The sequence below is a fragment of the Pteronotus mesoamericanus genome, unplaced genomic scaffold (genome assembly GCF_021234165.1).
Source record: "Pteronotus mesoamericanus isolate MK-2021 breed Mesoamerican mustached bat unplaced genomic scaffold, CSHL_Meso_final scaffold_85, whole genome shotgun sequence".
NCBI lineage: Eukaryota > Metazoa > Chordata > Mammalia > Chiroptera > Mormoopidae > Pteronotus > Pteronotus mesoamericanus.
In genome coordinates, this window is record NW_026555329.1 from 41,835,629 (window position 1) to 41,862,150 (window position 26,522).

Below are 26,522 nucleotides of genomic sequence, written 5' to 3' on the forward strand. Positions count from 1 at the left end.
CTCCCCCAGGGCTGTGAGGCTCCACACGGTGCAGCCTCTGTGCTCATTTCACACCACAGGTGCTGCCACCACAAAGCTCTGATTGTGTCTCTTCCCCAGCTCTCAGTTCTGGAAGCTCTCCGCCTTGCGCTTCTCCCTTCTATCGATACATACCAGGCATTGGGCTAAATACTCTACAAATATAAATACTCTCTCACTTAAGGCTCACGTAACCCTCTGCAGTAGGTATGGTTATCCTTATTTTACACATGAGAGAAACTGTGACTGAAAGACTTTTAGAAATTGCTTAAATAATATTGTTCTAAGAAATAGAATCTGGCGTCAGATGCAGGGCTGTCTGGCTCTAAAGCTCAAATTCTAATTGATTATGCTTCAGTGAAAATACATCCCTGTACAGAATAGCCAATCCCTTACATTTTTTCATTTATAGTTTTCTTATATTGTTAGCAATAACAAATGTGTATGTCCTTCCCTGCAACATTACTTCGAGCCACCAATAATCACAGGAAGAAGCATTAGGGGCACATCCAATTCTTGCCCATCCCGGAGTCTGGCGCATGGACACTTTTCCTCACCATCACTGCTAAGTGCTGGTAATAATGCTTGGAACCATCAGGGGAGCTGACCATTACTCTAGGGGATATGTTGCCATTAAAAGTGTTTGGGCCTTCTTTCCATCACAGATGAAATAAAATAAAACAAGGTTTCTAAATTTCTAAGCACACTGATACATTGAAATATAGAGTTCTTAGTATCCTTACCGTCCATAGGTCCCAGGGCAATGTCTGAAAACAAATAAAAATACTGTAAGTACACAAATCCCAAGCATGTAAAAATTACTGAGATGAGAAAAGTTCCTGAAATAAAATAATAAGCATTTCAAAATATGTAGTAGAGCGCTATTCAACAGAATTTTCCTTGGTGATAAAAATGTCCCTACCTGTGTTTTCCAATATGGTAGCCATTAGTCACGTGTGGCCTTTGAGAACTAGAAATGTGCTAGTGTAACAGAACCCAATTTTTCATTTTACACAGTTTTTTTTATTTGAATTTGAAATTTAATTTGAATTTAAAAAGCTAAATGTGGCTAGTGCTACCATATTGGATAGCAGAGGTCTAATCAATGTGCCTTTGACATACAAGTAGGAAACCATATCTATGACATAATGAATGGTTTACATTAACACACACACACACACACACACACTTAAATGAACTAAACAAAGAGTCCAGATATGAGTTTATCACATCTTTGAGGAAACGTGCAGATTCTAATCATTGCTAGTGCCATTTCCTATCTTCCCCACATCAAACTGTAAAGGATGCATTATGACCCAATTGATGACAAACGACTCCCGGAAAAATAGTTTTTCAATAGGTTGAATTACATAACATAATTAATTAATAATCATGAAAATTAGTAGGACCCCACTAAACCATATGAATGAATTATGTTTACTATTGGATTTTTAATATAAAACTTATTGATCCAGGGGTTAAATCCAAATGTTCAAAAATGACTTGCCCTGTGTGGTGGGAAAAATGGGAAGAGACCTCTTTTTCTTATGTCCTCAGTGATTGAGAACTACTGCTAAGCCATATTCTTTTACTTCCCATGTATTTTCGAACTTGTTTTGAATCACTAAAATAAAAGCAGCAAGAAAGGGAATCTGGCACTTCCATCTCAAGAATCTGACAGTTTCCAGATGTGACTACAGATGTCTCATCTGGATTCTGCACCCCAGACCCTGGGCCCTGGGGTTCTGACCAAGCCCCGCCGCTTGCTCTGGGCCTGCTCTCACTGCGCTGCCCACACACCCTGCATCCCTGCGCAGCCTGCTCGGTCTCGGGGGTTAGCATCTACTTCTAGGATGACTATGACAGAGAGCAGAGCAGCTCCACTGAAAACCGCAGGTATTGGGACATGGACTCCTATCATTTAATAGACATTTTCTGATCACCCAGTTGATTTGTTTTCTTGCTTCCTAGGGCCTTAAGAATCACAGCTCCTAAAAGCTGCTACACATGCCTGTGTAATCATATGCCTGTGTAATGCAAACAGCCACAGTACTTTCTCCCAAGGAAGGCAGCAATTGAACAACTGTGTTTATCAGGTCTTGGCTTCATGAAAGCTCCTGTGCACACAGCAGAGATCACAAGGTGAGCTGTTCTGCTGGCAGCAAGAACATCAGCCTAAAACATGCGATCAGGTGGTGGGTCAGGGAGACCACTTTGAAGATGAGAGAAGGGGAGGGAAAAGAACAGCTTTGTTCTTTTTGTTATTTCAGCCTAAGATGTCTTAACAAAAGGGAAGAGATATAATTAGAACTGGATCGCAGGCCAACTCCACGGTGCAGTGACTCACTTATGGCCACTGCAAAGCTAGAGCAGTTTATTACTCGGCCTAAAAAAAATTCAGTGGCACAGGCAAATTTCCCAACTACAGTAATGTGTTCTCTTCAGAACCAAGACTTAACCAAGGTCTCTTTTTGAAAAAAATTCTGAAAGAATCTTGGTCCTATTGCCACACAAAATTCCATGATTTATGGATTAATTTACTCAAGAATTGATAATAAAGAAGGTTTCTCTCTTGATTCAAACTTGCAGACAGAAATACTGTGGAATCTCACCCACTGATCAAGTGTGATCACTGCTGAGCTTTTCCTTCCCACTCTAAAGTAATGAATGGTGGAAAGTAAGGCTGAGGGAATCCATAACTTCTGCTGGCTACCTGCGCTATGAGAACTCTGAGAAGCACGTATCCTTAATGTACTCCCTCTTTCTGATTTTCTTGGCCACCAAGGCAGAACTGTCAAACATACTGACAGTTACCATGTTAGCACTTACAAAAGTATGTTTTAGAAGCATTCCAATGAATGTTAAGAAAATTTCACTAAAACTTAGTTTGCTGGTCAAATATATTTGGGAAATTATAAGTTAACAAATCTAAACAAGTTTTTCTTTTAATTACAGGACTTCTTGGAACCTTTAATATTCTCATACATATGATTCCCTGAAAAGAAAATTAGTAGAAATTTCTGAAATGTTAAGAGGCCCACCTTTGCAAAATACCTTTAAGGATAGTGTCTGATCCACTTGATTTCCTGCTTTATTGACATCTTAGATATTTATTGTTCCCATATAACAAGGAGGCCCTTAGAAACCCTATTATCTGGACCAAAGCATGGATTAAAAATAAGCTTTATTTATTGAGGTAGACATTGAGCAGTCTGTTCCCCAGTGGTTTGTGTACTATAAGGTATAAAGAAAGCTTTAAGACCAGGAAATTGAGCTGGGTCTCAATTCCTTAGTTTTACAATAAATCATCCTTAATTACTTTAAAGTAATTTCTAGCATCCATGGATTTGCCCAAATTAAAGCGTGAGGCTTGGACCACACCAAAAATACTGATATAAACAATTTCTGTTTATCCATATTTTAAGTGAACTTCTTTTATAAACATAGACAATTATAAAGTAACTGCATTTCACAGGAATCATCCACAGATCATAACAGCACCCACCACCAGTGACCCTCTGATGGAGATGCTAGCACAGCAACTATTGAAATGGGAAAAATCTGATAGTGAGAAGGTATGAGTAAGGATGAGTTTGACTAAGCAAGGCCAACTTTACATCAGGACATAATCAAGATCCCCTGAGGAAGTGTCTGCAATGTGGAGAACATCACCAAATTCAAAACTTTCAGACTGTTAAACAGTTCTCTTGGGTCATAATCTCATGGTTATTTCAAACATGCCCTAATTTGCAAAGTATGAGGGAGGAAAGTAGAGAAAGCAACGAGAAGAATAAACTCAAAGTCCAGAGAGAACTTTATTTAGGGAAGCCATAAAGTATATCATCAAAACCTGGATACTTTTGAGTACAAAAAGGAGGTACTCTTAACAATTGCTCTAAGATAGGTGATTCCTGGGCAAACGGGAATGCTTGGTTATTCCAGCTCTATGGATAGAGAAAGCTAATGGTAGGGGGAGCTCTAGAATCATTGATATTGATAAGGTTCTCTTTTTACCCTTCCTTTCCATTAGAAAATATTTGTCAACTAAAAAGAAAAGTAGGTAGTCATCTGAAAGGGAGAAGGGTCACTGAAATGCATCTGTGCCTTATTGACTTATTAAAATTTATGAAACATCATCTCCAAACATCATCAAAATGACTCGTTACCTGAGACATGGGGGACTGGGTCACTCCAGCAGAACCTGCAGAGGCTACCTCAGGCTTGAATGGGTCAAAGTCCAGATCCAACAAAGTCTCTTCTTTCTTCACCTCAGGGACTTCATTCTGTTCAAACAAAACAAAACAAAACAAAACAAAACAAAACAAAACAAAAAACACACGCCCAGCTTGACTCTGACAAGACTTCATCATATAACCCATGTAAACCTCTAATATCAGTCGATATCCCAAAAGCAAGCTTTGGCAGTTTACCATTTTGGTAGCTCATCCATGTGCTCTCAGAGTCACCAGCCAAATGAGATGAGACGGGAAATAACCAACTCTGGCGGAGCATGACCTAAGACGCCCAGGAACGAGGCCCAGGTTCCAGTGCCTATCCTTTGTCCAGCTCTAAGTGAGCCAACAAAGAGAATGTCTGAGAGATCTATCCTAAAGCCACCAAGGTCTAAGGAATCTCCTTTTTGGCTATTCAGAGATCTCAGATCAAGAATTACCAATGACCAGATGGATAACATGGGTTGAAGTGTCAACTCATTATAGTAATTCACTGCTAAAGGAAGGGATCCTTGTCCACTGTGACCACATTCTGTCTTCCTCATCCCCCCAAAGGCACCTTGGCCCTGGAGTTAGTTCTCATGTTATCCATTCCTCATCCACAATATTGTTTTTCTCACCTTGTGTGTATGAGGGATGGAGAGTGAAGGGGAGATAGGGAGGAAGAGAATAATGGCCTCCAACATTCACTGCAAAATGAGCTCCCACCCCTGTTTAGTTACACTCCTGGATTAGAAAGAGGGTAGGGTGAGTCCATTATGAAACAGAACAAATGTTTTACCATGATAATAGCCAAATAATTATAATAGTAAACAGTAACATTTGTTCACTTAATATGGTCATGAGACAGGAAAAACAATGTGGGCTTGAAGTTGGCCTAACCAGGCTCAGGTTACACAGTAAGAAGCAGAGCTGAAATAAATCTCATAAACTCTACCACGGTGAAGGGAACTGGAGTCAGTTTACACAATTCACATTATGTGTGCTTGATATTTAATATAAGCTTCAATTTTGACCATCTGTTGTCATAAAACTAAAAGGTCACAAATAATGGATTAAGTGTTATATATAAAAACACAGATGTTTAGAAAAAAATTTAATGAAAATGAGTTATTTTAATTAATATTGGTCATAAACATGAAAACATTTTTAATTTAGAAACATATGCAAAGTTCAGAGCATAAGAGATAATATCATTTTTAGTATATCTACATTTACTGTAGTATGAAACCTGCTTACATCATGATGTTGATTTTGATTTGTTTTGCAGCATGATTACTCATCAGATATATTTTTTAAATTTCACAAGGATAATGCTCTTCTAAGATCCCCCTTTCTTTAAGTTACTATCACAAAACTGTCAACTGATTCCCTTGGCCACCATTCAAAGTCAGCATGAGTTTTGATTTTTACCAACTTTAATATTGGTGCAAATTATATTTTTCAATTTTGAAAACACATATTACACTTTAATGTGCTAGGCACTGTTCTAATAACTTCATACATATGAACATTAGCCCAAGTTAAAACACTTTGTTGCAGTCTAATGATAACAACACTATTATTGTCTTTAAAGAACTACTTTATTGTATCCCCCAAACTGTGATTTCCATGGCTTGTCTAATCCTTGCAAAAAACTCAAGGAGCACTGACGTCATTTTCCCATTTGGAGGTAAGTAGCCGGGGCTGAACGAGGTTATCTACCGCCCTGGGTCCTCCAGCTGCAGGCAGCTGAGGCGGGGCAGCACTCAGATGCCGGTGACTCCCGTGCTCTTCCAGGCTGCCGCCAGGATCTGGTCCCACATCTCTCAAACAGGGACCCTCACGACCTGCGGAGGAATTCTCAATGTTTTGCGAGTCCTCCATAAAAATTCAGGTAGCACCAATACGTCCATCAGTCCTTCATGAGCCTAAAGGGTCCTCTTAAGGAAGCTCAAACGGGAATGTAGAGTTCATGGGAGCAAACAGGCATTTGACTATAATGGCTATGTGGAACCTTTGACTGAGATACATCTGGGTGTGCAGTCCAATTCTGACACTTGCCAGTTGTCTCTCTCTGGACAATTAATTCAGCATCACTGAGCCTCCATTTCTTCATGCATAAAATGAGACCAATAATACCTAGTAAGATTACCATGAGTAATATAAAGACAATAAGTACATTGTACATAATATATATACTCAAAATGGATATTAGTTAACGTTAGTAATTACGTACATTTGTGTAAAAGTACTGTCATCAGACACCCATAATACCAGTTTAGTTGCCTTTAAAACATGCAGCAGTTTTTTTTAAAAAAAATAAAAGATATTTATCTTTTTTTATGGTGTACCATTATTCTCATTTAAGAATGAGTATCTTAAATAGTGTCTTTGTTTCTAAACTGGTTCAAATATTTTTCATGGTTTTTAGTGTATTTTTTTTAGTTCGTGTTTCATTGTATTTTTTTCCATCACTATTTATCCCTCCTAGAACCTACTCTACCTCCACCCTGTCATGTCCATGAGTTCCTTTTTATTTTTGCCCAATCCTTCCTCTCCCCGCAACTTCGCCTCCCCCATAACTGTCAACCTGCTCTCTATCTTTGAGTCTCTCTTTTGCTTGTTAGTTCAGTTTGTTCTTTAGATTCCACATGAGTGAAGGCATATGGTACTTGCCTTTCTCTGACAGACTTATTTCACTTTTATAATTCTCTCCAGGTCCATCTATGCTGTCACAAAGGGTAAAATTTTGCGTGTTTTTTGCCAAGTAGTATCCTATTGTGTAAATGTACCACAGCTGTTTCATCTACCCACTTACTGATGGACACTTGGGCTGCTTCCAAATCTGGGTTATTATAAATAACGCTGCAATGACAAAGTGATGCATGTACTCTTTTGAATTAGTGTTTTGGGATTCTTCAGATAAATTCCCAGGACTGGAATTGCTGGGTCATTATGCAGTTCCATTTTTAATTTTTGTGGTATCTCATACTATTTCCACAGTAGCTGCAAATATCTGCACTCCCAACAACGGTACAAAAGGGTTCCTTTCTGTCCACATCCTCTCCGTCCACATCCTCTCCAGCACTTGTTTATTGATTTACTGATGAAAGCCATTCTGACAAGGTGTGAGGTGATAGCTTATTGCAGTTTTAATTTGCATTTCTCTAATAATTAGTGATGCTGAGCATCTTTTCATATGTCTGTTGGCCATCTATGTCCTCTTTGGTGATGTCTCTATTCAGGTCTTCTGCTGGGTTTTGTGTGTGTGTGTGTGTGTGTGTGTTGATTTTTATAAGTTCTTTATAAATTTTGGATATTAATCCCTCAACAGATGTATCTGCAAGTATGTTCTCCCACTCAGTGGGTTGTCTTTTCATTTTGTTGATGGTTTCCTTTGCTGTGCAAAAACTTTTGCATTTGATGTCCCATTTGTATGTTTTTTCTTTTGTTTCCATTGCCCGTGGAGATATAGCAGAAAAAATTAATTGGTACAAGCAATGTCCAAACTTTTACTGACATTTTTTTTTGCTAGGATTTTTAGGGTTTTTGACTCTAACATTTAATTCTTTAAACCATTTTGAATTTATTCTTCTTTTCCAAGATTTACTTTTACTCTTTTTAAATTATAAATCATGTTTATTCGATTACAGTTGTCTCAATTTTTACCCCTTTACCCCCCTCCAGCCATCCTTCCCCCACTCCCCACTCCCACAGTCAATTCCCACTCTGTTGTCCATGTCCATGGGTCTTGAATTTATTCTTGTGTGTGGTATAACAAGGTGGTCTAGTTTCATTTTCTGAATGTATCTGTCTTATTTTTCCAACACCATTTACTGAATAAACTATTTTTGCCCATTGTATGCTTTTGCCTCTTTTGTCAAATATTAATTGACTATAAAAGCATGGGCTCTCTATTCTGTTCCACAGATCTATATGTCTGTTTTTATATCAGTACCATGCTGTTTTGATTACTATGGACTTACAGTGTAGTTAGGTAGCGTAATTTCTTCAATTTTTTTGTTCTTTCTCAGGATAACTGTTGTTATTTAGAGCCTTTTGTGGTTCTACATAAATATTTGTGAAATATGGACATTTTAGTGATGTTAATTCTTCTTGTCCATGAACATGGTATATGTTTCCACTTCTTTTTATCTTCTCCAATTTCCATCTTCAGCATCTTATAATTTTCTTAGTATAGGCCATTTACATTGTTGGTTAAATTTACTGCTAGGTATTTTTTTCTTTTTGAAGCAATTGTGAATGGGATTCTTTTCTTTATTTCCACTTCTGGTAGTTCATTACTGCAACTGATCTCTGGATATTAATTCTGTATCTGCTATTTTACTGAATTCATTTATCAGTTCTAGTAGATTCTTGTTGGAATTCTTAGGGTTCTCTCTATATGGTATCATGCCATCTGCAAATAAAGATAGTTTGACTTCTTCCTTTTCAATTTGGATGCCTTTTATTTCTTCTTTTTGTCTGACTGCTGTGGCTAGGACTTAACAGTACTATGTGTAATAAGAGTGGTGAAAGCAGATATCCCTGTCTTGTTTCTCCTCTTAGGGGGAACACTTGCAGTTTTTGCCCATTGAGTATGATGCTGGCAGTGGGCTTGTCATATAAAGCCTTTGATATATTGAGGTATGTTTCCTCTGCTCCAAACTTGCTGAGAGTTTTTATCATAAATAGGTGCTGGGTTTTATCATATGCTTTTCCTGCATCGATTGATATAATCACCTGGTTTTATCCTTCATTTTTTAAAGTGGTATCACATTCATTGATTTGTGAATATTGTACCAAACTTGCATAACTGGAATAAATCCCACTTGATCATGGTGTATGATCTCTTTGATGTATTGCTGTATTTGGTTTGCTAATTTTTTGTTGAAGATTTTAACACCTATGTTCATCAGAGATATTGGTCTCTAATTTTCTTTTTCTGTATTGTCTTTATCTGATTTTGGAAATAGATAATGCTGGCCTTATAAAATGAGTTTGGGATTCTTCCCTCCTCTCGAACTTTTTGGAATAGTTTAAGAATGAGAGGGATTAGTTTTTCCCAAAATTTAGTAATTCATATCTTAAGCATAACAAAGCTCCTGGGCTTTTGTTTGTTGGGAGTTTTTTTATTACTGCTTCAATTTCACTATTTGTATTCCACCTATTCTGATTCTCTGATTCTTCCTGATACAGTTTTGGGAGATTGTATATTTATAGGAATTCATGCATTTTATCCATATTGTTCAATGTTGGCATATAGTTGTTCTAATATTTTCTTAAAATAGTTTGTGTATCTTTGGTGTCACTTGTTATTTCTCCTTTTTCATATCTGATTTCATTTCTTTGGGGCTCCTCCCTTTTCTTTTTGATGAGTCTATTAAAGGTATGTCAATCTTATTCAACCTCTCAAAGAACCACCTCATGGACTCACTGATTTTTGGTATTGTTTTTTTAGACTCTATTTCATTTATTTCTCCTCTGATCCTTATTCTTCCCTTTCTCCTAATCATTTTGGGCTTTGTTTGTTCTTTTTTTCCAAGTTCCTTCAGGGATAAAGTTACATTGTTTAAGTCTTATCTTGTTTCTTGAGATAGGCCTGTAATGCTTTGAATTTCCCTCAGAGTGCTCTTCCCATGCCCCACAGATTTTGGGTTGTTGTGCTCTCATTTTCATTTATTTCAAGGTATCTTATTTCTTCCTGGATCTCATTGTTAACCCAATCATTGTTTAATAACATGCTATTTAGCTTCATTGCCTTTGTGTATTTTTTCATTTTTTTGTGACTGATTTTTAGTTTTATAGCATTATGTTCAGAGAAGATACATGATATGATTTCAATCTTCTTAAATTTACTGAGACTTGTTTTGTGTGCTAACATGTGGTCTATCCTAGAAAACATAAATGTGCACTTGAAAAACTATACTCTGCTGCTTTTCAGCAAAATTCTTTGAAGATATAAATTAAATCCATTTTATCTAGTGTATCATATAAGGCTGCCATCTCCTTGATGATTTTCTGTCTGGATAGTCTATCCATTGAAGTCAATGGGGTGTTAAAATCCCTATCACTGTATTTCTGTCAGTCTCTCCCTTTATGTCTGTCAAGGTTTGCTTTACATATTTAGGTGCTCCTATGATGGGTGCATAAACGTTTATTAGAGATATAACCTCTTGTTAGATTATTCCCTTTATCATTATGTAGTGTGGTGTCTTTCTTTGTCTCTTACTGTAGCCTTTGTTTTGAAGCCTATTTTGTCAGATATAAGAATTGCTACTCCAGTATTTTTTTCTTTCATTTGCATGAAATATCTTTTTCCATCCCTTTACTTTTGGTGTGGGTGTATCTTTCATTCTGAGGTGGATCTCTGGAAGGCAGCATTTATATGGGACTTGTTTTCTAATCCATTCAGGTACCCTATGTCTTTTGATTGCAGCATTTAGGACATTTACTTTTTATTACAAAATCATAAGCATTTAATTCTGCAACATAACAATATCACACTCAAGCACACCATATGACATTTTAGGTAAAATGTTCAAATTAAAACTATGAATTATTACACCCATATTATTACCCTGCCAACCATACTCAAGCAGGCATTACTTCTGCAGGACCCTGTACTTTAAGTTTTCTGTTAAAAATATACACATTTTTAAATGCCCGATGAAGACCAGTTTAGGAATTCCATGAATATAAAATCATTACCATCACATAAAATCTTCCTAATTATAAATTCTCAGTTCCTCAAACATATTAATATTGTTAACAGTTAATGCATTATATTCTTATGATATACTGGTACTTTTCCACATAGTTTCTATGTCTTAATTCAATCAATCTTCACAATAATCTTGTCTAAGGTACTAATAACAACCACGCTTTTTAAAGAGAAACAGACGTACGGAGGAGTTAAGTAATTTTTCCGAGGTCACACAGAAAAAGAGGCACAGCAAGGATTAAACTTTATATAATGCAACTCTACAGCAGCATTATTCAACAGGATTATAATTATGATCCACATATTCAATCTAAATTTTCTAAAAGCCACATTAAAAAATACATAAAGCAGGTAAAATTAATATTATTTAATCCAATATATCAAGAATATTATCATTTCAACATGTAATCAAATACAAAAGATAATAATGACGTACCTTACATACTTTTTTTTTAGTACTAAGTCTTCAAATCTGTTATGTATTTCTTTGCTTATAGTATATTCAATTCAGACTAGCCACATTTCAAGACCTCGGCAGCCACATGGCCTCAGTGCTGGAGTGAGTTCCACAGCCTGCACTAACTGCTAGGCTACCAGAATCTAAAAAGGTCTTTGTCATCACTTTATAAAATACACACACATACATACACACATACAGACACACATACATATATACATATGTTTCTTTTCAAACACAGTTGAAACACTGGATGGTCTGACTTTAGGTGGCAGGCACACAGTACAATATACAGATGATGTTACAGAAATGTACACTTGAAACCTATATGATCCTATTAACCAATGTCACCCCAACAAATCTAATAAAAATTATTTTTTAAAAGTATCAGTAGCCTAGCAGCATGCCCAGATCTACCTTAAGTGTGGGACAGAAGACAAAGGTTAGTATGGCTGGGGTGACAAGTCGTCCCGGTGCCTCTGCACAGCTTTTGTTACAAACTATCTCTTCAAGGATGCCTGTACAGTAAACATCCTTGGAATATAGACAGGGTCTCCCTCAGGGGCAGAGGGCAGATTTATTTCCTGACCATGAGAACAAAAATAATGTTCTATTCTGGGGCAAGGGTTGGTTAGGTTTACTAGCTGCCTTCACAAAATGGGGGGTTTCCTATGCCTGGGGATCTCCTGCTGGGGCACAGAGCCAACTGTGTGCACAACATCGAGGGGGGCCCCTCAGCCTCCTCTCCTATGGGACCCAGTAGTTGGGGGGAACCAACACAAACATGGAGCTTATGACACCTGATGTGCCACGAGTAATCACTTTTTTGGGGGGTCTCTGACCCAGGAAGCTGTGTCTTCTGCCAGCAGCTGTGAAGCAGGGAGGCTACCTTGTCAGTCTGAAAGTGGGGTGAAGTCTCAGACTCCTCATGGCTCTAGACGTACCTTTTGTGTGTTGCTGGGTTTTATTTTGAAACACACATCTCCCAGAGGCAAGAACTTACGTTTTTTGATAGTGAAAACCAAGATCAAATCAATTTACTGTTTAGGATTATAGTTTCTGAAAAATAGCAGGGACGGGGGGAAGAAGCTTCATAGTGTCCCCGCCACTATTATCAGAGGTCTACCCCCGTCATGGCCCTGTCAAACTTTGACTTCAATGCCTTCAGCAATATAAACAGCTTCCCAAGGTCTGCAGTTTCTTTTACAAAGCAGTTATGTGGACTGTATCTTTCCACAACACTTGGCTTTGTCTATGATCTTCAGGGCAAACTCCTTCCCAGTGGACCTGTCCACAGACTCACTACTCCAAAACTGCTATCACCAATAACCTTTCCAATCTTATATTTCTCAATAAGAGTCAATGATTCAGAGCACCTGTTTCCATTCACTCCTTCAGGACTTGTCCAACAATCAAGTTCAGGTCCACCATTTATGTTGCAAGAAGATCTGCCATGTGCAGAAATCTTTAGTCCTCTGAAACTTCCTGGGCTAGCTGGAGAGGAACTAGAGGATTTCGTAGATTTAGGAGTGGACAGCTGGCTGCTTGAAGTTCCGTTAACTGAGGCTGGTGATTTGCTGCGTTGAGAGAGCCCAAGTCTTTGGATCCAGAATACTTAGCTGAGGAGCAAGAATAAGGTGACTTCAAGACACGACATTTACTGTGATCCAGGACAAAGTCATCTTGGGCGTAATGGAATTTTTCAGGTCCACATGCAATAAAAACATCATCATCACCAAAAAAGTTTTGCAGGCAAGTAACCTTCTTTCTCCATTGTGCAGAGCCTCTTGATTGGCTTCGGTGATATCTGTTAAGACTTGTTCAAAGGAATGAGCAGTCTTTTTATTCTGAAGGATTCACATGGCTTTTATAGCCTTCACACCACTTTTGAATCACAGTCACTAACTTGAGTTTGATGAAATCTTTACTTTCCTTCACTTCACTTTTCACCAAGGAGGGAGCTGCCAAGGTGTGGGTTGTCCCACCCTTGTTCACAGACCAGTTTGGATTAATATTTTTGGTGTAATCAACTTTACGAAATGGTTCATTTGACACACGAATGTTAGCTCTCACCTTCCAGCAGCTCATCCAAGCTGGTGACCTTCCTGCTGCTGACAATGGTGTAGATGATGTGGAAACCCTGGAGCCAGTTCATTGTCTGACAGGGAGAGGAAGAGCTCCATGAGCAGTGCATTGAAGGACCGGAAGCAGTCGCTGTAGATGGCAAACACCAGGCCCTTTAAGTAGCAGTTCCCATTCCATAAAAGCGCGCCTTCTTGGCCTTCTCCGAGTTCAGGGCCTGCAGGGTCCACGTGCAGTAGAAGCTGGAGTAGAGATGAACCGTTCCCCTTGGGACCCGAGCTGCTGCTGCCCCCAGAGGAGCTGGGTGCCCCTCTCCACGACCCCGGCCACAGCCTTTTGTCCCGTTCCTCAAAGTGTTCCGGCTCAGTGCTCCTGGTACTGGCCATCAAGGCTGCTCCACGGGCTCTCCGCAGAAAACCGTCCCTGCCAACACTTGCACGTAGCCCAGTGACAATGCAAGTACCAGCTCAGAGACGCCTGGCCCTGCGGGGCCTTACAGCGCCAGGACACCTGGCTCTGGCATCTGGCCCTCTGTTCGCAGGTAGAGCCTAGGAGCTGCTGGTCCACTCATGTTCCCCCATTAAATGGCCACAGCGTTAAGGGGCCCAGCTCATTATCCAACGCTGCTGGCTCGCTCAGTCCCGCCCTCTGGGGAGCCCCACGCCCCCCTTCCATAAGCACCTCCTCCACAGTCACGCCCCACAACTCCTGCTTGGGAGCTGGCTGAGAGCCGCGAGGTTGGGCTGCCCAGGCTCCACGGGCACACAAAGCACCCTGAGCACTGCAGGGGCAGCGGAGGGGGGAAGGAGGGAGGGTGGGAGGACGGGGAAACAAGGGGCTGGGAGCCTGGGAGTGGTGACAAGTGTTGTGGGGGCGGCGCACCCAGCCCCAGGGCCCAGGCTGCTGAGCAGGGCCTGCGCTCCTCCCCAGGCCCTGCCTGAGGGGCAGCGCCCACCAGCTGGGCCAAGACATTTACTTTTAAAATGATTAATGATAGAAACATATTTATTGTCATTTTATTTTTTAGGTATGTTCCTCTGGTTTTTCCCTCTTTTTTCTTTCTCTTCTTCTTAAAGTAAGCCCTTTGCCATTTGTAGTAATACTGGTTTGGGGGTAACAAAATCCTGTAGCTTTTTCTTGTCTGGGAAGCTATTTCTCTTTCAATATTAAATGATAGCCATGCTGGGTAAAGTAGCCTTGGTTGTAGTTCTTCGCTTTCCATCACTTTTAATATTTCACACCAATGCTTCTGGAAAGAAACGTTTCTTTTGAGAATCAGATGACACTCTTATGGGAGCTCCCTTGTAGGTAACTAACATCTTTCCTTTGCAGCTTTTACGATTCTCTCCTTGTCTTTAAACTTTGCCATTTTAATTACGGTTTCTTGGTGTGGGACTCTTTGGGCCCATCTTGTTTGGGACTCTCTGCACTTCCTGTACTTGTATGTCTCTTTCCTTTACCAGGTTTGGGAATTTTTCAGTTGTTATTTCTTCAAAAAGTTTCTCAATCCCTTTCTCCCTTTTCGTTCTGGTATCCCTATGATGTGGATGTTGTTATATTTCATCTTGTCCTATAGGTCTCTTATACTATACTCAGTTTTTAAAAACCCTTTTTTCTTTTTGCTGTTCTGATTGGGTATATTCTTCTACCATGTTTTCCAAATCACTGACTCAATCCTCTGATTCATCTAACCTACTGTTTATTGCTTCCAGTATATTATTTATTTCAAATAGTTGCACTCTTTATTTCTGACTGATCCTTTTTTATGGCTCCTATATCTTTTTCATGCTGTTAAGCATCCTTATAACCATTACTTTGAACTCTATATCTGCTAAATTGCTTGCCTCCATTTCATTTAGCTCTTCTCTTGAAGAATTTTGTTGTTCTTTCATTAGCGGCTTGTTTTTTTGTCTTCCATTTTGGTAGCCTCTGTGTGTTTGTTTCTATATATTCAGTAGATTTGCACAGACACTAGTTCAGACCTATGTCAGATGCTACCTGTGACTGACCCTTGGCCAACTGTTTGGAGCTATCAGCAATTCAGAGCTTGTGGCTCCCTCTGCTATGCTAGGTTGTTTGCTAAGAGGCCAATCTGTGCACCAGGTCTGACTTTTTGCCAGCACCAGGTCCAGGGATTGGTCAGCTGAAGTCTCAAAGCACCCAGAGATCTGCCTCCATCGGCAAGCTGCTGGTTAGGCTTAATCACTGAAAGAGCCTCTAGCTGAACTCCTCGGCAGAGTTTAAGCTCCATAGGGTGGGCCATGAGGGGTTCCTGTTGGTGGGGCGATTGCTTCCCCCCAGGTTGATGTCACATGGAAGGGAGTGCTCTGCCCAGGAAAGATGGTTTCTGCAGTGTGGGGAATGAATAAGCACAGGGATCCTGACAGCAGACCCTACAGCTTTCTCAGCAGAGCCGCCAAACCCAGACTCTCCTCATGTGGCTGTAGTTCCTGCTGCCCTGCAAATGTCAGAGCCCTGGGTAATTGGCTGCAAACAAAATTTTATGTATTAGCCCTTTAAGAGGGTTGCTGCATCTCTAGGTATCTCTCCCAAGTGGACAGACCCCACTGCTTTTCACAGCAGGATGTTACATTGGTGTCACTCCCAGTTCTGGTTCTTTATGCTAGAGAGGGCAGCCTAGTATTTAGACCCTGCACTTCTCAGGGGGAACCCACCCCAGTTAAAGTATCCCTCTGGAACTTCAGCTGCTCCCTTTGTGCAGGCCCAGCCAGCCATCTCACATCTCTGCACTTTCTATCAGTCTCGATGCAGTGATGCATTTTCTTCTGTAAATCCTTGGTTATAAGACTTCTCTCCAGCTAGTCTTCAGTTGCTTATTCAGGATGATTTTTCTATAATTTAGTTGTAATTCCTGTTTGGTCCTCAGAAGAGGTTAGTATAGTTTCCAACTACTCCCCTGACATCTTGGATCAAAGTCTGTTCCCTTATGCCTTTTGGCACTCATATCAAAGAGTAATTTGACAGAATTAAACAAAGAGCAAAAAGGATTTGACTGTTTATGTAGTATTCCTTTATAAAAGAGCAGAGAAGCACTCCCAATTCTATCATTACATGTTGAAACACAGTGGCATCTAATTTCCCTTAACAAAAGAAAACAAATTTTTCTTCCTCCTTACACCTGCATCACAATTAAAATATATCTGATGTGGTCCCAACATTCTTAAGCTTTGGGGGAGCTTGATCTTAAGTGCTATTTCCCATCAGAAGTCTAAAAGAAGTGAGCCGGAATGTGCTCCTGAAAAGGAGACATGGTATGAAAACCACAGTGGCAAAATATCCACTGGGAAATATTACCAATTACAATAATCTCTATGCCACATTTCATGAGGTGTCTTCTGCTAGGAACATATAAGTTTACAATTAAGGTATGGACTTCTTCCAGTACAGGTGTACAACTTGTCAGGGCCTCACAATAGGTGGAGTTTACTTCCTTACCCCTTGACTTGGTGTTGACCATGTATAATACTTTGACTAACAGATGTTATCAAATGCAATGCAAGCCAAGGCTTGAAATATGCTTGCATGGCTAACTTGCTTTTTAAGTATTCCTTCCACCCACCACGAAAAATACAATCTTGGGCTAGCTACTGGCCAAGGGGGATAGGGGACACATGGAGCACACCTGGCCCCATTGTAACTAAATTTCTTAAAGTCACTGTGAAACTGAAATTCCTAAGAGTGGTCAGAGAAAAAAGACAGAATAACAACAGATTTATCACCAGAAATAATGCAAGCAAAAAGATGGTGGAGCATATTTGCTTTATGTGCCTATCTACATTTAAGCAATCATGCCATGTCCTAATAAGTTGACAATAAATTAAATTTTCTAGGGGACAGTTTCCTTGGGTTGTTTGTTTGTTTGTTTTTTCACTAGAACAAGTTGGTAGACTGTAAGTCATTTTTAGTGTATAATGTCATGGGTTTTTTAATTCATTGTCCTTACATACACTATGACTTATAGTGGAAAAGTTGACAGTAATGAGAATAGAGACAGCAGAGAAAATGGATAGGACTAACCCTTACAATGAGCTTCTGATATGACAAGTGGATGAACAGATGGCCAAAACTTTTGATTGAATACCTCCCTACCACTACATCTGGTATTTACCAAGTATATCAGTGATGTATAACAACCTGAAGAAGTTCTAGAGAAATGCTCAAGAACATACATTCTGAATATTAAGGATAAAAATACATTTGTTCATTTATTAGAAGTCTAGTATCTGCTATGTCTCAGGTGGTTAAAATGCTGGCACACACAGTCCCGGTATGCTGCTTTTCATATCTGTCCTGGAACAATATAGTGTTGCAAAAAGATGGCAGATTTATTCATCTCTGAAATAGAGATAATGAACAGAAAACTGCAGGACTGATGTCAAAAAAAAGTTGAAAGAGACCTTGAATATAACATATTCAGGTGTGTGACTATTTGTAGTTGTTCTGGTTCTGTTGTGTGGCTCACTCTTCTCTCCCTATCACTTATTTGTATATTTCCTTATCTTGAGCTCCTTGTCGTTTCCTGGTTCATTCTTTCGCTTTCTTCTTTTCCTCTTGTCCTGTCTGCCTCCCTGTACCAAGCTAACTATACCTCTAACCTATACCTCAAACCACATTTGAAAATATAAAAATTCAAAATGGATTCATGTCATGAGATGGATTATAAGATGCAAACAGTCTAGGATTGTTAGAGCTTCTAGAGTCTGAAAACCTTGGAAGCTTGTGAGGACACATAACACAGTGATTTAAGAATGTTTTCAAAGCTCTATGATAAATTAACTATTACGCATGGCTAACCCTGTGGCAGGAATAGAGTAATGCTGTGGGTAATCTACTAGCACAATAAAGTGACTAAATTTTGGCTTGAAATGCTGTGTATATTTTTCCTCCTTCTGATTTTCATCTTACTAATTCTTTTTCTCTTAAAAGAATGTTAACATGTTTATCTTGAAAAAAACATCAACTTAAAGAAGTGGTAGCTGGTTCAGATATATGTTACACTGAAAAGGAAAGCCAAGGTGGTATTTAAAACCAGGTTACAGGTATCCAGAAAGAGAATGTTGGGTGTGTGTATAATTGCAGGATGGCCTCAGTTGAGATTGAACAGATAAAAAGGGCCACTAAATAAACTTATTTTGCAAGTTGAAAACTCTATTTCAGTTTGATTAGCTAGAAAAAAACAGGATGATTTCCTGAGCTAAAAATTCAAGCTGCAGCATTACACTGGGAATCAGAGATGTAAGAGTAGCACAACTAATGGTGCTAACTTGATCTCAATGGTCATAGGACTTAAAGTCTGTGCTGATGTCCAGCCTTCCAGTACAGCAGGCACTCCCAAAAGGAGTGATGGGAAGGACTTAGAGAAATAAGCTTGGATGTTAAAAATATAATTTTTTGATTTATAAATAGGAAAGTTATATCAAAGGCACAAAATATGTAATATCGCAGTTGGGAAAAGATTTAGGCAGAATAGTTGGGGGTGTCTCCTATTTTTATTCTCAGAAAACTTATAATTTATTCATAAATCTGAGGTTATTCTAGAACAATGCTCTTGTTTTCATTTATATTGTACACAGATTAGGCTAACTCATGTTGATTTGGGATTGTTATTCAGAGTTTGTGATACTCTTTTTTTTTTTTTTTTTTTTTAGTTTGTTTTTTTTTTTATTATTGATAATTTTTTTTTAATTAATTTATTTACTTTTTAAATACATTTGTCTCTGCCTTCCCCCCCCTCTTTCCCTTGCCCCCTCCCACCTTCCCTCCCTCAGCTCTTCCCCTTTGGTTTTGTCCATGAGTCCTTGCTATATGTTCCTTGACTTTCCCCTTCCCTTCCCTTTCCCTGCCCCCCCTTCCCTCTTGTCTCTGTTGATTTCTTTTCCTTTCAGTGTTGCTGGTCATATTTGCCTTGCTTCTTTGCATTGTTGGTTAGGTTCCGCTTATAGGTGAGATCATATGGTATTTGTCTTTCGCCCCCTGGCTTATTTCGCTTAGCATGATGCTCTCCAGTTCCATCCATGCTGTTGCGAAGTTTAGTACTTCTTTTTTCTTTCTGCTGCGTAGTATTCCATTGTGTATATGTACCATAATTTTTTGATCCAATCATCTACTGATGGGCATTTAGGTTGCTTCCAAGACTTGGCAGAGTTTGTGATACTCTTAATTATACCGATCACTGCTTATTAAGCATTACATATTTGCTATATCTGTATGTCTATTAGTGAACTAAATGAGTTAACTGTAAGGAAGAGTCAACCATAAATGACCCTGAATACCCTCAGCAATTTTGAGAAAGAAGAACAAAGCAGGAGAGATCATAATACCTGATATCAAACTATATTACAAGGCCACTGTAATCAAAACAGCCTGGTACTAGCTTAAGAACAGACACACAGATCAATGGAACAGAATAGAGAGCTCAGAAATAAACCCATGTCTCTATGGCCAAATAATGTTTGACAAAGGGGGCAGGAACATAAAATGGAGTAAAAATAGTCTCTTCAACAAATGGTGTTGGGAGATCTGGACAACTACATGCAAAAAAAAATGAAACTCAACCATCGACTTACACCATATACAAAAATAAACTCAAGATGGATAGAAGACTTAACTGTAAGTTGTGACACCATAAAAGTCCTAGAGGAAAACATAGGCAGTGAAATTTCAGATATGCCATGCAGCAATATTTTCACTGATAAATCTGCTAGGGCAAGATCTATAAAGGAAAGAATAAACAAATGCGACTACATCAAATCCAAAAGCTTCTGCACAGCTAAAGAAAACATCAGCAAAATGAAAAGGTAATGAACTGTATGGGAAAACATATTTGCCAATGATATCTTAGACAAGGGTTTGAGCTCCAAAATATATAAAGAACTCACAAGACTCCACTCCAGGAAGACAAACAATCTAATAAAAAATGGGCAAAGGACCTGAACAGACACTTCTCCAAGGAGGACATTCACAGGGCCCAGAGACATGAAAGGATGCTCAGCATCACTAGCCATCAGAGAAATGCATATTAAAACCACAGTGAGATACCACTTCACACTGGTCAGAATGGCCATCATAAACAAATCAACAAACAGCAAGTGTTGGCGAGGTTATGGAGAAAAGGGAACACTAGTACACTGTTGGTAAGAATGCAGACTGGTGCAGCCACTGTGGAAAACAGTGTGGAATTTCCTCAAAAAGCTAAAAATGGAACTGCCTTTTGACCCAGTGATTCCACTGCTCGGATTATACCCTAAGAATCCCAAAACACCAATTCAAAAGAACCTATGCATCCCAATGTTCATAGCAGCACAATTTACAATAGCCAAATGCTGGAAGCAACCTAAATGCCCATCAATAAATGAATGGTTCAAAAAACGATGGTACATCTGCACATTGGAATACCACGCAGAAGAAAGAAAGAGCTACTACCCTTTGTGACAGCATGGATGGAACTGGAGAGCATTATACTAAGCAAAATAAGCCAGGGGGCGAAAGACAAATACCATATGATCTCACCTACAAGTGGAACCTAATTCACAAAACTAACAAGCAAGAAAAATATAGTCAGCAACACTGAAAGAAAAAACAAACTGACAGTAACGAGAGGGAAAGAGGGAGGAAGGTAATGAGGAAAAGAAGGGAAAGGGTCAAGTCAAGGAACACATATAAAGGACCTATGGACAAAGCCAAAGTGGGGAAGGATTGAGGGTGGGGCAGGGGAAAGTGGTGGCAGGAAAATGGAGACAATGTATTTGAACAACAAAAAAGATTTTAAAATATTAAATAAATGTAAATAGATCACTCTATATTATTATAACATATGTACCTGGAAGAAAACCTTTCAGTACATCTCAGCTTTCTAGCTTTCAACAGTCTGCTCCTTGGCAGCTGGCATCTCATTTTATCCTGAAATTTCTATTTATTTTTTAATCATTTATCTGTGCATGTCTAAAAATATCATTCATATGAGACAAACCATTCACTTATCATATGTAGCTTGACGTATAATCTGATAAACATATCTAGTATCATAATCATATTTATACATGTGTATAAGTCCAACAGCCCTAAATATACAACATATAAAGTCACATTATATTTAAATAGAGCAATTATAAGTGGTCATTCATGACATACACTAGACTCAGCTGAATTTCCCTGGAAGAAATCTGTTAATTCGATGTGGTACTTTGTTCATGGCCACATATTTGTATCATGTGGAATCCTGATGTTGTAAAATAGTCCTTCTCACATGTGATCGCAAGACCAGCAACATCAGCATCACCTGAGAACTCGTTAGAAAAGCATATTCTTGGCCCCCAACCCAGATCTGCTGAATCAAACTGCTGGAGAGGACCCAATAGGGCTGAAGTAACACAAAATGACTATATCTATATCACAGAGATACAAGCAACTAAGGGAACTGTTAGGATGCTTCACAAAAAGGCAGCATCTATAAACTTTAAAATAAAGCTAGATTATATCACTCCAAAAGCTCCAAAGTAGACTAAAATATAAGTTCTTGCTTCACTCCCTCTCTTGATATCATGACGTGAGACTAACAGCTGTTGAGGCCATGGAATGCTTCAAGTTGTACACTGTGGTCCACCTGCTAGAACCATGTTGTTTCTCAGATTTGGAAAAAAATGACAGAAACTCCTTTCTGCCTCCTCCCCATATTAAGATAAAACTATATAAATGAAGATGAGCCCCCAGTATGCACCCCCACAGTGTTTCTGGTAGGTTGTTTTTGCAAAATCACCTGGCAGACTGATGGACGTGACACACAGCCAAGAAGTTATAAAGGTACTAGGAGGGAGGTGCTTGTCCCTCCCTTCTTAACAACTTTGCCGTCTGTGTAAAGATTAGCCACGCTGGAGCCAGCACTCTACCAGCTGTCTCATCGCAGTAGCAGAGCTGGAGATGGTTCTGTTTTGAGAGGTGTTTCCTCTCCCACTCCCCGAACTCTTGACTTTTCCCATCACACTCTCTCAACAATACCAGCAAAAGCCAATGCTCATATAAGTACTTAGAGGCCTCTTCTGGCATTTGTAATTTTAAAAAGTGCTTTGACTCTTTTTTTTCCCCTCACCACAAAGGACCCTTACCTATGAGCCAGCAAACTGCAAATGAAAACATTTTAAAAGAAAGAACATTCTTGAACCCCATCTTTATTTCAGAACTGGTCTATGTGTCACGTTTTCTCTACTTCAGTTGCCTTAACTGCTAAATGGAGACATCCTCAGCTGGCACACATAGTTTTTAGGTGACCACATTCTCTATTTGTAATGGAATTCAGAGGATGTTCTTAGAGGGTCCAGGCAGAAGGAACTTGAGAGTAAGGACACTATCACCCTAAAACACCCTGAATTGAAAACTGATATAGCTAAAAAGAGAACGAAGCTGAGCTGTTAGCAAATTCAAAGGGATAGCACAACTTGGAAATGAAAACTCCTCAAGTTTGGTGCCAGGTGGATGTTGAGCAAGACCGTTTGGTTCAAGACAGCTATTCCCGGCAGCATCTGTGTAGCCACAAGCATAATTTGTCCATGCACTAATGAGCATGCAATTCCCCCTCTTCAAAGGAGCTGCTAATATTATTTTGAGCCCTAGTTAGCTTACCACATTCAGCATCTCATATAAACAACGGAAGGGGGAAGACAATTGGCTAAAAGCATTGTATCTGTTGATAAACGGCCTTTAAAGGGATGATAAATTATAATTTGACACTGCACTGCTTCTGAGTTGTTATTTTCTGAAGCCCCTGATATCACTATATTATTCTATTATTGTCAACAGAATATGATTGTAATTGCGATGTGTACACAGTGGTGTTGTTGATGTGTTCAGTAATTAAAGTATGGCATTCACACCACTTAGGAAATGCAACTAGTATTTCTGATCCTGAGAACACTGGGATAAATCATATTGGCATGACTGGGGACTTTCACTCTTTAAAAGTTGGCTTCAATGACATTCCTCTGGAAGTCAAAGCTATTCTCAATGCAATTAAGCTGCTCACAGGGAGAGGGCTATAGTCCACCAAGGGTAACTAGAGGTAGAACACCTGCATCCAGTTGTCTTTGAAAGCAAGTGGAACATTATGTTTCCATTTGCCAAATCATGTGCATGGATACATTTATACCTGAGGCAGGGCAAAAGACTTAAAAATATTCACCTCTTTAATTTCATTTCCCTATTCTTTACTAGGAAGTAATATAAAAGAAGTAATAGAAGGTGCAAACATGAATTCATTTATATTGATGTTCATCAAAGTGCCAGTGAAATCATCGAAACATTGGAAGCAACCTGTGGACGCAGTTGGGGTTGCTACATCCATCTGATAGAATACTCTGGTTAAACATTTTATTTTGAAAAAATAATATTATGACATGAAAAAAATGCTCATGAGATTAATAAGAAAAGTCAGGAGTACATAACAATACGATCTGAATTTTGTGGGGTAAAATCAATATATAACTAGGAAATAAAAAGACCAAAAGAAAATAAACCAAAACATATTTGTGACTGTCAGAGTTGTATGATTTAAATAATTATTAAAAGTATTCATTTTTTACCTTTTAGTATTTTCCCATTTCCTACAATAAGTATGTGCTACTTATTAATCTTAGTAATCAAAAATAATATGAGTATTTTCAAATATGTACAGCTCCCATTTGAAAATGCTTTAGACATACCGAACAAACCCTAATGGCAACTGAAATCATATTGCTGGCTCTAGCAGCTGCTTTCTTTTGAGCTGAGCCCTGAGAGTCCCTCTTCCGTGGTACTTTATAGACATCCCACTGCTGAACTAGGCACTCACCTGGGAAGGTGTTGTCACACTGATTTCTGGGACAAAGTTGTCCTCAAAGAAACTAATGATATTTTCCTGCTGCAGTTCCTTTGTCGGGGTGACTTTAGGCAGAGGTGGTATAGGAGGCCCCTTCCTCGTCTACAAAGCATTAAACACAAAAAGTTAATTCAGCCAAAAATGACGTGGAAGACATGCAACAGTCTCACCCGATTAAGGTAAAGAATGCCATCTGCTTGGGTGGCTCTTTGAGCACTGACAGGCAGTGGTCCAATAAGAAAAATTCAGGTTTTGAGGTTCCATTCACCTTAACACAAGAGCTGCACTGAGGGCTGTGGGGCCAGATGCCGGTGACTCTAATGTTAAACTAAGGTACTGCATTCTCTGAAGCAAACTGAAAATGATTTCTCACTTCAGCAATAAATTAAAATCAAGCAAGTGTTTTACTGCAATCAGTGAGTCTACATGCAGCATACATTTGCTACATGTGTCTTCCTATGAATTTCCTTCCTTAGTTTCTGTCAAACACATGAAAGCTTTAACTGAACTGGACACTTCAAGTTTTCCTATAGAAATTTGATATTCACCCAAAGTAGGGAAGAAATGGGTGGCAATTTTTCTCTATATTTACCTTTCCCTGGCCTTTACTATTTCTTTCAATCATTTGTTTCTGCACTTTTGTTGAATGTCTGTTCATGTACAATATATGGTAGTTGATTAAAAAATATATATATAAAATGGCATATTCACAAAACAGCTTTTTGTGGCTGTACTTGCCACGAACCTTACTAAAGCGCTACAGGAGGGAGGTTTCATGGAGAAGGTAGGATTAACAGAAGCCTTGAAGGAAAGGATTCTGTGAGCAAAAGGTGGTATAGGAGAATAGGGAAGCCCAAGGAAGCCGAGATAACACACTCAGGTATAGGGTGTGCAAGAAAATAAAAGGTCCAAATAAGGAAAATGAGTTGATTCCTTAGTGACAACCATAATGCCTAAAGCTTCATACCTCAAAGTCTCCCCAACCAGACATAAACTCCTCTCAATGCCCCTGTGTCTCAGGACTACATCAAGTGGGGTCATCACACCACAAGCTCTTGCGGTCATCCCAGCATATTAGATCTCTTCCTACCTGCGAAGGTGACCGAGGCCGTGCTGGTGCGGGAGACGCAGGCGCCAGTGTATGATTGGGACTAGCTGTCGGGCTTGGTATGGGTGAAGGCTCCTCGGGCGGTGATGGTGTCTTTGCGATGCGGAGAGGACCCGAATCACTAGGTGAACACACGAGAAGTAAGCAAGGGGCCTTCTAAGGAGCAGTATTTATCAGGGGTCCTCCATCCTAGAGAAATTCTGAGCCCTGGTTATTAACTGTGTGCCAGACCCTGGTTCATAGATTATCTCTAATCACCACAATACCCATGCAGAGGGGTTAAAAATCTCTAAAGTCACTTGGCAATTTACTGGATCTGAATTCAGGCCTTACTAATGCAGACCTTGTTCTTTCCACTGTGCCAAACAGGCTTTGCAATAATCTTTCAAATATAAGCTGAATTAACTGAATTCCACTTTTGATTTACAAGGAAATGTTGCTATGTCATGATCTATAGAAAAACCTACATTGAAAGTGATCAATTTTATGTTAACAGGCATCCTTAGGATAGTGTTAATTAAGATTTTGTAGGAATGCTTTCTCATAACATTTGGAAATTAATTCATTAACTGTTTCTGCTGCCACACCTTTAAGAACAATGACTCAATTCGGGCACCTTGAAATGTGCAAATTATATGATGTACCAGAATCAGAAATATTTACTAACAACCCACCACATACCTGGCACCAGGCCAGGTGCTTGTAAACAGCCCAAAGTTAATGACTAAGAAGGCACTTGGGACACACCCTGCTCTCTCAGAATTTCAAAAGTCTACAGATTGAGGGAACAGGACCTGCATCCCAAAATAAAAATGTACACAGCAGCATGGCCTACAAGGGAATGGGTTCTATAGAGACAACACAGACACACCACATGACGCGCTATTTGCCAGCAATCATGGCCTCTGTCAGGAAGCACAGCCCCAATCTATCCTTAATAGAAATAGATCCTGCTGAGCTCACTCACCTCATTTTGCACAGGAATGTTGAAAAAAATGAAAGCAACGCTTGTTAAATTACTGTGGCCCCACTCTCTCCATTTTATCTGATGT

The 26,522-nt window shown here is 39.3% G+C and overlaps 1 protein-coding gene and 1 pseudogene across 2 annotated transcripts in view; both read right to left on the reverse strand.

Annotated features, from left to right (window-relative positions):
- Nucleotides 1–26,522, reverse strand: part of LOC129063459 (amphiphysin) — a 253,750-nt gene that overhangs the window by 37,518 nt on the left and 189,710 nt on the right. For both annotated transcript variants that reach the window (XM_054564564.1, XM_054564563.1), the window contains exons 10-13: nt 25,453–25,591; nt 24,336–24,464; nt 4,185–4,301; nt 762–785 (exon numbers count right to left, since the gene is read on the reverse strand). In XM_054564564.1, coding sequence (XP_054420539.1) covers nt 762–785; nt 4,185–4,301; nt 24,336–24,464; nt 25,453–25,591 — 409 coding nt within the window. The remainder of the gene's footprint in view (nt 1–761; nt 786–4,184; nt 4,302–24,335; nt 24,465–25,452; nt 25,592–26,522) is intronic.
- On the reverse strand, nt 12,628–13,881 carry LOC129062912 (serine/threonine-protein kinase DCLK2-like; annotated as a pseudogene).